General features: G+C 40.4%; 1 protein-coding gene across 5 annotated transcripts in view; it reads left to right on the top strand.

The window, feature by feature from the left end:
- FAM13C (family with sequence similarity 13 member C) overlaps nt 1-13733 on the top strand; it is a 117804-nt gene that overhangs the window by 59564 nt on the left and 44507 nt on the right. For all 5 annotated transcript variants that reach the window (XM_055092820.2, XM_008974649.4, XM_008974647.4 and 2 more), the window contains one exon: nt 391-454. In XM_055092820.2, coding sequence (XP_054948795.1) covers nt 391-454 — 64 coding nt within the window. The remainder of the gene's footprint in view (nt 1-390; nt 455-13733) is intronic.

The raw sequence follows: 13733 nt of genomic DNA, 5'->3' as shown, positions 1-13733 counted from the left end.
TGGGGAGGTGCCCTGTGAGCTGAGCCGATGCATACATGGTGATAAGAGTGAATTGTATGCAGATCCCAGGGGAGAGCAGTCTGGGCTCAGGCACAGCAAGTGTGAAGGTTTGAACAGGGAGCAAGCACTACCTGTTCAAGGAACAGAGAGAAGGCCAGGGTGGCTGGAGTGTGGTGAACAAGGGTGAGAGTGGTAGGAGAGGGGACCAGGGAGGCTGTCAGGATTCAAGTGCTATAATGTGCTGCAGGCCATTGTAAGGAGTCTGTATTTTATTCTACAGGCAGTGGGACACAACCAAGGGTTTTTATCAGGGGTACAGCCACCAGCTTCACATGTACATCACTGAAACGTTTCTTTTAAATGGAAATAATTTTTCTTTGTATTTTATAGAATAGACCAGAGGACTGCCATTTCGCCAAAGGATGCTTTTGAAACTCGGCAGGACTTAAATGAGGTACGTGCAATCATTACTGGTTATAAGAACATGAATTAGCCAATCATGAGATTTACTATTCTTTTTCACAGTACTAGGAATTCATTCTCATGAAAACTTAGTATTTTTGCTTTTAAGTGAACTTGTAATACTTATAGTTCTTTGTTCAATTGGTAATGTTTTTCCTTTTTCCGGAGCAAACATTTAAAATACTGTTTGTGAGGTGGCTTGCGATGTCTTGGCCCTAACCCAAGTCCAGCAGTCATTTTGTTACACTCTTTTCAGCTTTGCTTCAGGATTGTATAACCGTGGCGGTGACAGTTAACATTTGCAAAATTTTCTCTTAATTTTATTTTGTCTACATCTCTGTTTTTCCTAACAGCTTCTGCAATTCCAAACATAATCATACTTACTGTTTATCCACTAAGAATGATATAGTTTAGTGTTTGCAATGTGATTTTCTTAGTAGACTTCGAGACGTGAAGCCGTATTTTCCAATCCAAATCATTTCCCACCAAACTGGACATCATGATGTTAATTAGCTTGTTCTGGATTTTCTTTGGAATATGTAATTGAATTCTCCTGTATGAAATTAATGTAATATAATTATGATATCTATTATAATGAATGCCATTGTTTAAGACATTGGTTTGGAATACTCTGTCTGGCTCTTCTTGTCCTCATTGTAAATTAAGTAGTAGTGGGTGGTATTTAGTACGTCTGATTAAGGTCATAGCAAAGAGAATGAAAAGACCTGATGATCAGATGCCAAAAAGAGAAATGATGGACTTTACGCAAATTGTTTATTTGACGTTTTGAAGATGCATCCCTCCCTCCTCTTCCTCTCCCACCCCACAAAAAGGGTATTTCACTTAATTTAGGTGATTTTATTTTTCTTTTCTTTCTTTTTGGTAGAACTTGGTAGAAATAAATAGCTAAAGGTAAACCTGCTGCTTGGTTAAGCCAAGTTAAATAGCTAAAGTGGTAAAAAGTGTCCTGAAGATAAGAACACAGAATTGTTATTTTTGTGTGTGTGCATACAGACAGGCTCCAAATTCTACAATCTTCCTCATAGTAGTGAGTGAAAAAGAGTTTAAGAGAAAAGACGCAAGAGCCTGAATCAGTGAACGCAGCTGTCTGCCCCGCTGTGAACAAGCAAAATGCTAGTTGTAAAGGAGCAAAGCTTTGTTTTGACATAAGTGACTAGAAAAATGAGGTGATTATAAGAGTCAACTCACGATAACTTTCAAGTGTTTGGGAGAAACTGTTTTTTGAGCTGCAAATCCATGGGAATGCTGAGATCACTTGAACATTCCCAAATCTCAGTTGTGAAAAGCTATATTTGAAAACCTGCTTTTCTGTATTCCTTCACTACATTGTGTTTGCAAATGACATGAAGTGTGCCAGCTCACTGCACTGATTGCCTGAGCCTAAGAGCACTGGATGGAGAAGTCCATCTGAAACAGCAGGCATCGCCATATTTTAAACGTGTGCACTTCCATACAGAGGTGACGCTGCTGATCCAGACTGGTTGAATACAGTATGTGCTGACAGTGTTTTTTTTTCCATCAGGGGGTGAACTATATAGATTGACCCACATTCTTTCACGCAGTTTCTGTTATGGCCAAAATTTGGGAGACCAGAAAAGACCTTGGGGAAACTTGAAGGACGTGCAATATGAATGGGACAGAGATCATCAAAGAGGGTGGATGTGTTCACACTCATGGATTGAAATGTCCCATTCCCAGCATTTCTCAACTTATTGAACACCAAACTCTTTTATGGAAGAACCACCTAATAACATTTCTTTAGGCGACAGAGTCCCTATGGAACACAAATGGGAAACATTGCTATATTTTTAATGGGGATAGAAAATACATACAGAAAAGTGCACAGGTCATAGGTATACAGCTGAATGAATTCTTACAAAGTGTGCAACCAGCACATAAATCAAGAAACAAAATATTACCAGCATCCCAGATGCCTCTTTGTAATTCCTTCCAGTCACTACTCTCCTATGAAGATAACTAGTATTTTTTAGTGTTTTATTCATGGATTACATATGCTCTTTTGTGTCTGGCTTCGTTTGCTCCATATTATATTCATGAGGGTCATTCATGTTTGGTATATAGTCATAGTTTTCATTTGCCTTGCTGTAACTCATTGTATACTTGTTTCTGGTTGTTGACCAGAGCTGCTGTTATCTTTCATATATATCTTTATTACTATGAGCTGTTTTCTGGCCTCTTTGTACAGCTGACTTTTTACAGGAGTATGCCTCCCATCTCTAAATAAACATGTAAGGTAGAACTTTTTGTTATGTTAGCTCTCTTCATTGGTTTTTGTTCCTTTATTTTATTTATTCACCACCTCCCCACACATCCTTATAAAGAACCTACCAGTTCCATAACTGCACTCTCTTCCATACCAATTTGCGAGTCTAAAACCAAAAAAGAGTTTCTTGAGCCTCATGAGAATCATGGTCCAAAAGTGTTTTCCAGATGTTTCCATATGTTGTACATAGTAATAATTACAAGATGCTACCTACGTACCTTATACATTCCCCAAATTTTACGTCTGGTATTTCACTTCTACTATTTGTACTTCTTTGTCCACTTGCTCTGTGACTGACAGATGGGGCTCAGCTTGATTCCAGAGCTGGCACTTGACCCGAGGTCTTCTCCGCCTGGCATGGTGATACATGGTGTAGCGTATCCACGTATGTTGTCTCTGTGTGTGTTTCTCATACTTTCCTAGTGGGCTGAAGAGCTCACTAACTTCTTGTTTCCACTTGGCATGAGTATAGATTTGACACCTGCCAGTCTCATTTTTCTTCTGCCAGCCTAGAGCTCCCAGTTTTTGACTTTGAGTCTCTTGATAGGAATTGCATTTTTTATTCCACGGTTTTTGGTGTCTCTGGGACTAGAGTATAGGAGTTTTTTCCAGAAAAAAACTGATTAAATCTCTCTACTGACATTCACCTGAGCTGTATGACTCTGTCTCGGTAAGACATCAGATTTTGGGGGTTAGGATCTTTCGAATCCTGACTGGAAAATATTCTAGACTTGAGATCTGTCAGTGTCTCATCCACCTTAATCCTTGGTCTTAGTCAGTCTGCCAGTCCATGTAATCATAATCATTCAATAGATCAGAAAGGTACTTGAAAGATAAAATGAAGAACAATGATTGTTTTTACTCTCTGTATGCTTGTAGATCACATTCCTTGCTTCAGTCCCAATTAAGAAAAATAACATATTTATAAAGAAAACGAATAAATCTCTCCTTCCCTGAAAAAAAAAAGCCATATTGGGTCCTCAAACTACTGTTTCCAACTCCCAGACTATATATGAAAGAGCACCACATCAACTTCTTTTAGTTTCCTTTGTAAACTAAAACTACTGAGAAAAAAATTGGTAGACTCAACAGTGAGGGTCAAAAGGGGGTGATAATCTTTTCTTCCCACCTTGCTTCCGCATTTCTAACTCTGTAGGAAGTTTTGAATTGGGCTAACTCTAGGTGTCCTTTCAGAGATTTTTTTTAAGTTTAATTAGATTTTTAAATGACAAATAATAATTGTACATTTGTATATATTTATCGGATACAATGTGATGTTTTGATATATTATGGAATGAACAAATCAGGCAAATTTGCATATTCAACACTTTGAATATGTATCAGTTCTTTGTGATGAGAACATTTAAAATCCTCTATTTCAGCTAATATACAATATATTATTATTAATTATAGTCACTGTGTGGTGCAATAAAACACCAAAACTGATTTATCCTTTCTAACTGAAACTTTATACCCATTCACTAATGTCTCCCCTTTCCCTGTCCACCTCCTTCCTTCCCACCAGCCTCTGGTAACCCTATTTTACTCTCTACTAAAAGTTTGGCTTTTTTAGATTCCACTTATAAGTGAGATCTTATAGTATTGAGGCCTTTCAATTTTAACATTCATTGATTCTATCCTTCTTCCATTTTCCCAGTGCTTGCAGAGTGTAGCCATAGCTTCCCATCAGGGATGGAATAAGGAAAACCAAGTAACTCATGGTTAAGGCCTCCTCCTGGCCAACCCACCATCTGAAGCCTAGTTTGGGGAGTGAATAGTAAGTAGTGCAATAGCAGAGACATATGTGCTTAGCATAGTTATTTATCAGTCTCACACGAGAGACAGGCCACATTATTGTACGTGAAGAATTGTGATCAACTGGGGATCTGGAGTGGTATGGCTGGAGCAGGCTGAAGCTCTGGGTCACCATGGGCCTTCTTTTCTTCTTTATTATACTCACCCAACCCAACTCTTATGTCATCATCATACAGAAGGAAGTTATCACCTCAAAAACTGTTCACGGCCTCTGTGCTCAGGAAAAACACTTTATTTTCTTATCTGATAGATACTTTGAAGGTATTCTGCATTTACCTTTTGGATAAAACAATGTCAGTTGAGTGAATATGAGTTTGTTTACATTTTACTTCTTACCTGGAATTTCAAGGTTATATAGGTAAGGTCAGCCACAAGCCAATTGACCTTGAAGGAGAAGCTTTGGTGGCCTTACATGGATTCCTTATTTCCCTTGTCTTTGAGGCTTATTGGCCATGAAACTCTCTTGTGCTGGCATTGACCATCACTATCGTTTATCCTCTCCAGGCCTAAGATGCCAGCTTATAAATCTGAAAAAAATAAAGCAATCTTCTCATGGGTTAATGGGTTTACCCAAGAGAGATGTGTTGAGCACAAAGAAGCAGATGCTAAATCCTGGAATGCAAAAATGGATAAATGTTGCATGAGTCTTTTGCACACCAATAAACTCTATACCTCCAATGGCGAGGATTTCAAGGTAGCTAAGACTTAAGGCATCAGTGGGAGAAATACTAGGTGGATATACTGACTTTTTTTTTGTCCCCAGAGTAAAACCATAGAGACAGGTGTCTGTCTCCCCCAGGTATGTTTCCCACATGGTAAGGAGTCTAAGTGGGATGACTCACTGTAGGAACATAGAAAAATCTAAAACCTTAATAAAATTAGGAGGACAGAATAAGTTCAGTTGCAGGGAGTGAATGAGATAGAGGGGATGGGGACTATGTTTAGAAGGTTTGAGATCCTTGAAGTTTATTGCAACTTGCTGAGGCAGCCAGCCATAGTGAAGTGGAAGGAACCCTGGAACTGAGGGGGTTGAGGAATTATGAAGCCAGACAATAGCATGATTGTTAGCCTGGACATTGAAGTAACTGAATGTCAGGGGCCACTGACGGAGAGGAAGAAACCAACCCAGATGGAAGTCGCTGAGTCCTATAATATCCAGGTCATGGAATGGGAAAGGATGGTGTTGTCTTTTGTAGGGGAGAAGAAATTGGTAGACTCAACAGTGAGGGTCAAAAGGGGATGATAATCTATCCTTCCCACCTTGCTTCCCCATTTCTAACTGTGAGGTAGAGAGTAGGAAAGAGAAATGATTTTTGAAGGTGGAGAAATTTCAGTCACATTGTTACTTCATGAGGAATGTTAACACCGTCACACTGGCTAAGCCATTTCACCTGGTAACTAGCAGAACCTAAAACATCTGAAAAAGGCAAGCACAAGTTCTCTGATACTGCATTGTGCTCCCTTTATGAGTGCTTTGTCCATTTATGCCCAAGGTTGCGATGTTTTGAATTTTTGCAATCAGACCTTGGCAATGACTTTGAGCAGTAGGATATAAATAACTCCCACATGCTTAGCGTTCCAATAATGGAACACTAGGCATAAATGGGTTAGAGTGAGAGGATAATAACATCTCTTTAATGGAAAGAATATTACTGTAACTCTATTCTGAAGACTCCATTTTGAGTGCTGTGTTTATAGAATAAGGTAGAAATATTTTTGCTGTTAATTGACCCTACAGGGCATTCTAAAGGTATGTTCTGCCTCTGTTGTTGCTTTGAAATTTAGTATTGACTTTATCAAAAATAGCCAGGAGATTTCCAGATTTGTGTGTGTCCTCATCACTCTCATTGGTTACTGGGGAACCAGAGGAAGAGAAGATGCTCACAATGAGCATGGATTCAGACTTGTGTTATATTCTGACTGTTTTTCTACCAAAAGAGGACAAATTCCTTAGGAATACCATTAGAATCTAGAGGAAGAGGCTATCTTATAAGAAACAAATGTAATAAATTACTAGCATGCAACAGATGTTCAATAATGACCTAATATCAATATTAAGAAGTTTAACCTTGGATCTGTAATTGCAGTCTTATTCTACAAAGGAGATACCTATTTTTATTTAGCTTGGTATGAAAGAGATGATTTATTTACCTGAAATCAATATGAAAAATTAATTTTTCTTCCCATACTACTGTTAACTCTTATCTGTTCAATTATGCTGGTCATAATAACTAAACTTTAGCCTCAATGTCAAAGATATCTATGAAGAATCCATTAATATGTTAATTTTGTTAAAAGTAGGACAATTTGCACACATGCAGTGTCCCTCTTTGAGTCGGTATGCATGTGTCTATGCCTCTGTGTATCTCCATGTGAAGGACTAGATTGTGTTTTTATTAGCATCCACAGTTTATCATATAGGTATTTTGGCATCAAACCATGTCAAGCCTCAAGATGGTACTTATTGTTTTGTTCAGGATGTGTTTCTTCCTCAAAATTGTGTTAATTTTGTGAAAATGGTCTAGGAAGAGGCTTCTTAGGCCTTTAACATTCTTGAGCTGACTGAATGGTATTATTTCTGTAAGAATAGGCAGCTCTATTTTTCTATTCAAATGCAAACCCAGTCTATAGGGTTAGGCCTTAGTTCGGGATTGAGTGAGGATGTTTTAAAAAGTATCTGTGATTCTTTCGGTGTGACTGAAAGTCAATTCAACTTGGTTTTAATAAGAACAGGATGTTATTGACATATAGCAGAAAACTTAGGATCAGGATAGGCTCTATGCATGGCTAGGTCCAGGGATTGAAAACTCATCACTGGAGATGCCATCTATTTCTATCTCTGGGTTCTTCTTTTTCTATATTGGCCTCATCTTTATTTAGGTCAGCCCCTTTTTAGGGACAAATTATTTAGTAATTCCAGTGTATATTAGTTTTCTATTAATGGGTAATAAATTACCAAGAGCTTAGTGGCTTTAAACATTTATTTATTAGCTTACAGTTATGTAGGTCAGAAATGTGGGTGGACTCAACTGGGTTTTCTGCTTAGGGTTTCATGAAATTGAAATCTAGGCACTGGCTGGGGTAGTTTCTTATCTGGAGGTTCTGGAGAAAAGCCCCCGTCCCAGCTTCTTCAGGTCATTGCCTGAATTTAGTTCCTTGTAGTTGTGCAACTGTGTGTCCTGCTTCCTTGCTGGGTGTCACCTGAGGGCAGCTCTCAGCTTCTAGAGGCTGTCACACTCCCCCTCCTCACCCTTTATCTTGGAGCCAGCAACAGCGTGGCAAATCCTTCTTGTGCTTTGAATTTCTATAATGTTGTCTTTTGCTACCAACTGGAAGAAACTCTGTGCATTTTAAAGGCATCCCCGATTGGTCCAGGCTCAGCCAAGTAATCTGTATCTTTGGTCAGCTAAGTTAAAGCTTTAATTACATTTGCAAATCTCTTCATAGAAGTACCTAGATTAGTGTTTGATTATGTTATCAGGATATAGGAATCTTGATGGCTACCATTAGGATTCTGCCTACCACACAGTGAAATAACAGTCTCTCCTTCCCAGTTCTAAAAAGTCCCATACGTCAGTCTGATTTATCTGGCTTGGGGCATGTGCCCATTTCTGAACCAGTTCCTGTGATGTTGGTGTTTGGAATAAGCTGATTTGTTAGTCTTGGGCCATATTTCCCACTTAGGATCTAGGAGTGCTATTCTCAGAAGATAAGTAATTAGATGCTGCATAATGTTGGTCTCTGGAAGCATGATCTCCAAGGTAATTTTCCTCTCTGCTGGACCCCTGAAGGATGCCACTTAGCATTTTTCTGGTATGGCTTTCTGAGTTGAGGTAGAGTCACCTTGCTCCCCTACCAAGGTTTGTTCCTCAGCTGGAGCAGTATCCTATGATTCATTTAATTTTAGACAACTTTTGTTATCAGTGTCAATGAGGACATCCTGTAGCCAACATGTTCACGGTATGAATACTAGTTCTCATTCCCAGTTGAATGAACTGCATGGCAAAAAAGTTCTGAATGGCTTCCAGGCCTGGTTTATTCTGCCCCGTTGTTCAGATGCAGCTATCTAGCCTGCTTTCTTATTTCCAGGGAAACCAGGTCTGTGAGCCTCACCCTCAGGGGAATCCTTAGTGTGGTGTTGGCAGAAAAAGTGGAAGCCATGCCAGCAGCTGCCTCTATTTTTCCTTGTCTGGGAACTGCCTCGGAGAAGCATCAGAGGTGTTGGGCTGAGCAGAGGCATTGAGGCAGGACTTGCCTAGTTGACCCACCTGTGCTGCCTTTTGCCTGGCAGCCTACCCATCTCCCCAGCTCCCCTGTCACTTTGTCCCATTGGCTCCTCCTGTTTTCTCTGGCATGACATCTTGATCCTTTTTCTTGTTGCTCACTCTTTCATGTATATCTCTTCATACTACTAATTTCCTACTCTCTCATGTAAGGCTGGAAGGAACTGTGTCCAGTTCAGTGGCTCCCAGGGGCCAGCCTGTGCTGTAGTTTTTATTGCTTTTTGGCAAAAGTATGAACGTAAGAGCAATGAATATAGTGAGTTTTTTTATAAAGTCTATGAACAACCTTTCACTTAGAAATTGTTCTTAAAATTTTCATTTTGTGAGGAAATGATGGGGAGGGGATTTGTTTGTTTTCTTTCTTACATGCTCTCACTTGGTGAAATACAAAGTTGACAGCTTTCATAAATATATTCTGTTCCCCCTACCCCTGCTAACTTTTAGAAAATATTACTGCTGAACTGAAGACCAAATTTTTCCTGAGAGCTGTGACCTTTGAGATGTTTTCTTCTAAGGGTAATTCTTTCTTTCAACAGGATTTATTGAGAAGCAAATGTGTATCCAGCTTTGGGTCTGGTACAGGGGTGAGGTGAAAGAGCTGCAGTACAAGAGTGGACTTTGTTGTCCTCACTTCCCGGAGGTTTACAGGGACACATATCAAGTTGGGACATCTGGCCTTCCTAGCCTTGGCACCTATTGTCTTTTTTAGGACATTTTTGGCCTTCTGAAGGTTATAAAACTCAAGTTTATAGAGAGACAAGAGCTGAATTTTCTTATTTTCTTACAAAATATTAGTATTTGACAACCTAAGTGTCTATCAACAGACAAATGGATAAAGAAAATATGGTACTTATATACAATGGAATATTATCCAGTCATAAAAAAGAGTGAAATATTGTCATTTACAGCAACATGGGTGATCCTGGAGAAAATTATATTAAATGAAATAAGCCAGTCACAGAAAGATAAACACTGCATGTTCTTGCTCATGTGTGAATGCTAAGAAAGTTGTTCTTGGCCGGGCGCAGTGGCTCACGCCTGTAATCCCAGCACTTTGGGAGGCCGAGGTGGGTGGATCACGAGGTCAGGAGATCGAGACCATCAAGGCTAACACGGTGAAACCCCGTCTCTACTAAAAATACAAAAAAAAATTAGCTGGGCATGGTGGTGGGTGCCTGTAGTCCCAGCTACTCGGGAGGCTGAGGCAGGAGAATGGCGTGAACCCAGGAGGTGGAGTTTGCATTGAGCTGAGATTGCACCACTGCACTCCATCCTGGGCAACAGAATGAGACTCCGTCTCAAAAAAAAAAAAAAAAAAAAGAAAAAGAAAAAATGTTGATCTCAGAAGTAGAGAGTAGAATAGTGGTTACCAGATGCTGGGAAGGGTAAGGGGGAGAGAGAGACAGGGAGGGATTGGTTAAAGGATATAAAATCATTGCTAGATAAGAGGAATAAGTTCTAGTATTCTACAGCACTGTAGTGTGACTCTCGTCAACAATGATTTACTACGGATTTTCAAATAGCTAGGAGAGAAGATTTTGAATGTTCCCAACACAAGCAAATGGTAAATATTTGAGGTAGTGAATAATCTCATTATTGTGATTTGATCACTATGTATGTATCAAAACTCACCGTGTACCCTGTAAATATGTATAATTATTATGTGTCAATTCAAAATTTAAAAATATATAACTTAAAAATTAGTATTTGAGGAAATGGCCATGCTTTCCAATGTGACCTGCCATCTTTAAAGGCATAGATATATGTTATTTCATATGGCATGTGATTTTATAATTTTCAGTGAATACTTACTGATTTCTAATAAATATTCATTGAATTTTAGAAAATGAAGGAGTTAAGGTAGTGTTATCAGAAAAAGTAGATGGCCTATGTGCCAGCATCATTTGGTGGTTTTCCCTGTGACACAGAATGAGCCAGATTAAGGGCCCAGTGGGCCATCTCCTGTGCTACCATCTTACTAAGTTTAGTTTTGAAGGCGAATATTTTTCAGGGCTAAAATAAATGGAAACAAAGCCACAAATAAACAACCATATGGGCTACAACCCAGACTAGCTTTGGACTTCAGCCCTTGGGATTTAATTAATGTTCTGGGAAAAATGACTGGTTAGGGGCTTATCCAATTTAAGACCTGTGCTTTTGGATAATTTAAGTACTAGTAACTCCATTGAGAAACTATTGAAGTTCATTCCATGAGTTGTAAGTGAGACACATTGTATTTTCAGAAAAATCAGTCTTATTATCTAGAAAAGCTCAGAGTTCTACTTTAAAATGGGAGTTTATAGGTCAGGCGCAGTGGCTCACGCGTGTAATCCCAGCACTTTGGGAGGCCGAGGTGGGCGGATCACGAGGTCAGGAGATAGAGACCATCCTGGCTAACATGGTGAAACCCTGCCTCTACTAAAAATATAAAAAATTAGCCAGGCGTGATGGTGGGCGCCCGTAGTCCCAGCTACTCAGGAGGCTGAGGCAGGAGAATGGCGTGAACCCAGGAGGTGGAGCTTGCAGTGAGCCGAGATCACACCACTGCACTCCAGCCTGGGCGACAGAGCAAGACTCCATCTCAAAAAAAAAAAAAAGGGAGTTTATAAAATGGTATTATTCTCTCCCAAACATCTTGTTCTTATTGTTCATTTAATAAAGTGAACATAACAAGGATATCACAATGAGGTGAAATCAAGTATAGGATTCCCCCTTTCCAGGTTGAAGTCATTTAGCTTAAAGGAAACGTGGGTTTTATTATTGTATATTGTGGCTAGGTTGTCCTTGTTTAAAAAGAATTGCTGATAGGATCCAAATAAGACCTGGATTTTCTTGTCAACAGAAGGCTCCTTAAAGTGAATAGCTTGTTCTCCTACATTGAATTTCTCCTTTGGGAGGTGGCGGAGAGTGAGGGCTGAGCTCCTGAACAGAGGGAAGCTGGGGCAGGCTGAGCTGAGGTGTGCTGTGCTGCAAACCATGCTCAGACACAAGTGACGCTGTCCCCAGAGGGATTCGCCAAAAGTCCAATGTCTTTACTTTAGGGGAGGGATAAATTTGGTTTCTTCTTGTAATGGTCGACATTGGGAGAAGTCCCACTGTGTTGGCAAGAACATCCAGAAGTTCAGGAAGCAATACCTTCTTGCTTCTGAGCACTTCACACTTTATACCTCCTGGTAGGGGTGGGGGCAGCTTTCAAGGGAACCAACTGAAGGATAAAAAGGCAATGAGGGAGTCAGAGGGCTGGGGCTCAGAGAAAAGCTTTTGGCCCTGGGGCAAGTAGAGCTAAGTGGGCAACTGAGATATTTATAGTGTGTCAAGGCCCAGGGAATAGGGCCCTTGGACTTCTTGTGGTGAAAGACCCTGCCTCAGACCTACTGAACCAGAATCTCTGGAATGGGCACGTCCTGGGAGTGCACGTCTTTTATAAACTCCCCTGTGATTTTTAAGCATTTTAAGGTTTCTAAACCAGGGCAGCAGGAGGGGTCAATATTGGATACTCAGAGACCCCTGCCCCCCCTGCAAATACTGGCTAAAGGACCCAGAAAGACAAAACTCAGATACAATGGCAGCCTTTTTATTGGTTGGCTCTTTTCTACACATTGCGCTAGGATGCAGCAGTAAACAATGGAGGTACGGTGCTAGCTCTCATGGAGCTGATAAACAATACACAAAATTACATAATGTGGCGAGCCTTGTGAAGGAAATAAACAAGATGCTAAAAGAGACACTAGGGGGCCCCCTGCTGAGATAAGATAATCAGAACTGGCTCAATAATTTGATGGGATCTTGGCTGAGAAACAACTAGAGCTGAGTAGGGTCTGAGGAGGAGGGGGCAGAGAGCAGGTGAATCAGCAGATGGAAAGGAAGGGTGTTGTATGTATGTGGGTGGGCATATATTCAAGAAACATTGAAATTCAGGGAAGAAGAGTGGTAAGTAGAAATGGAGACATTTGGAGACCCAGTCATGTCCCCAATTTTGAGCAGATTTCCAACTTGATTTGCTTCATATCATCATAGGGAATCATATGCAATTCTTGGACAGATAAAAGGATGGGAGAGGAGGACTAAAGCCTTTCATACAAACTAAATGTAAGCTGTGCCTGCTCTGGGACTGGTGAATTGCAGACAAAGGCACCTTAAAATAGTATTTAACCATCCAGCCTGTGTGGGTGTTCTCTATTTCAACCCAACTAAAGTGGGACCTGAGTAATTGTAGAGGAGAGAAAATGAGTAGAGTATTTTCTAAAACAAGTAGCATATTCTCCATTATGTAAACGGGAAAAATTAGCTTTTTAAAGAAAACCACACCTACGTTTCACAGACTTCTCTCTGGCTTCTTTCTTAACCAGATGGGATAGTTGGAGCAGCAGGGGTGGTCATTGTTCTTTACAGGGTCTGTTAGCCCTTACTCAATTTTCCTGCAGATTCTAGACATTCGTTTGAGGAGACTTTGGATATAAACCAGGAAAAGCACTAGCAGGCTGGCCCTGAGTGACGGGCTTGGGGAGGCAGGGAGAGTGGAAGTCCTATCAGAGAGGGCTGGGTTGAGGTGGCACTAGGACTGTAGGGGTTTACTAGGACCTGGAATGAAGGGTCCTTCATCTTTCTGTAGAGGGAAAAGCATGTTCCTGCATTGAAGGTCACTAAGTCGGGCATGATGGAAGTGAAATGGGTGGTTAGTCACTCACTCCCTGGGCTTGCTGTTTCTTTCCTCCATAGCCCTATGACAATAATAACTGTCATGATTTTTTGATTTGTTTACTTGCTTATTAGTGATCTCCCACTAGACTGGAAGCCCCACGAGGAAGGGGCTGCTAATAGCCTCATACTGCAGAGCCTAGTGCAGCTCTTGCATGGAAAGCTGCCTG

This window comes from Pan paniscus, chromosome 8 (genome assembly GCF_029289425.2).
Source record: "Pan paniscus chromosome 8, NHGRI_mPanPan1-v2.0_pri, whole genome shotgun sequence".
In the NCBI taxonomy this organism is placed as follows: domain Eukaryota; kingdom Metazoa; phylum Chordata; class Mammalia; order Primates; family Hominidae; genus Pan; species Pan paniscus.
The sequence above is the reverse complement of the archived record's forward strand: the minus strand, read 5'-3'. Positions and strand labels throughout refer to the sequence as shown.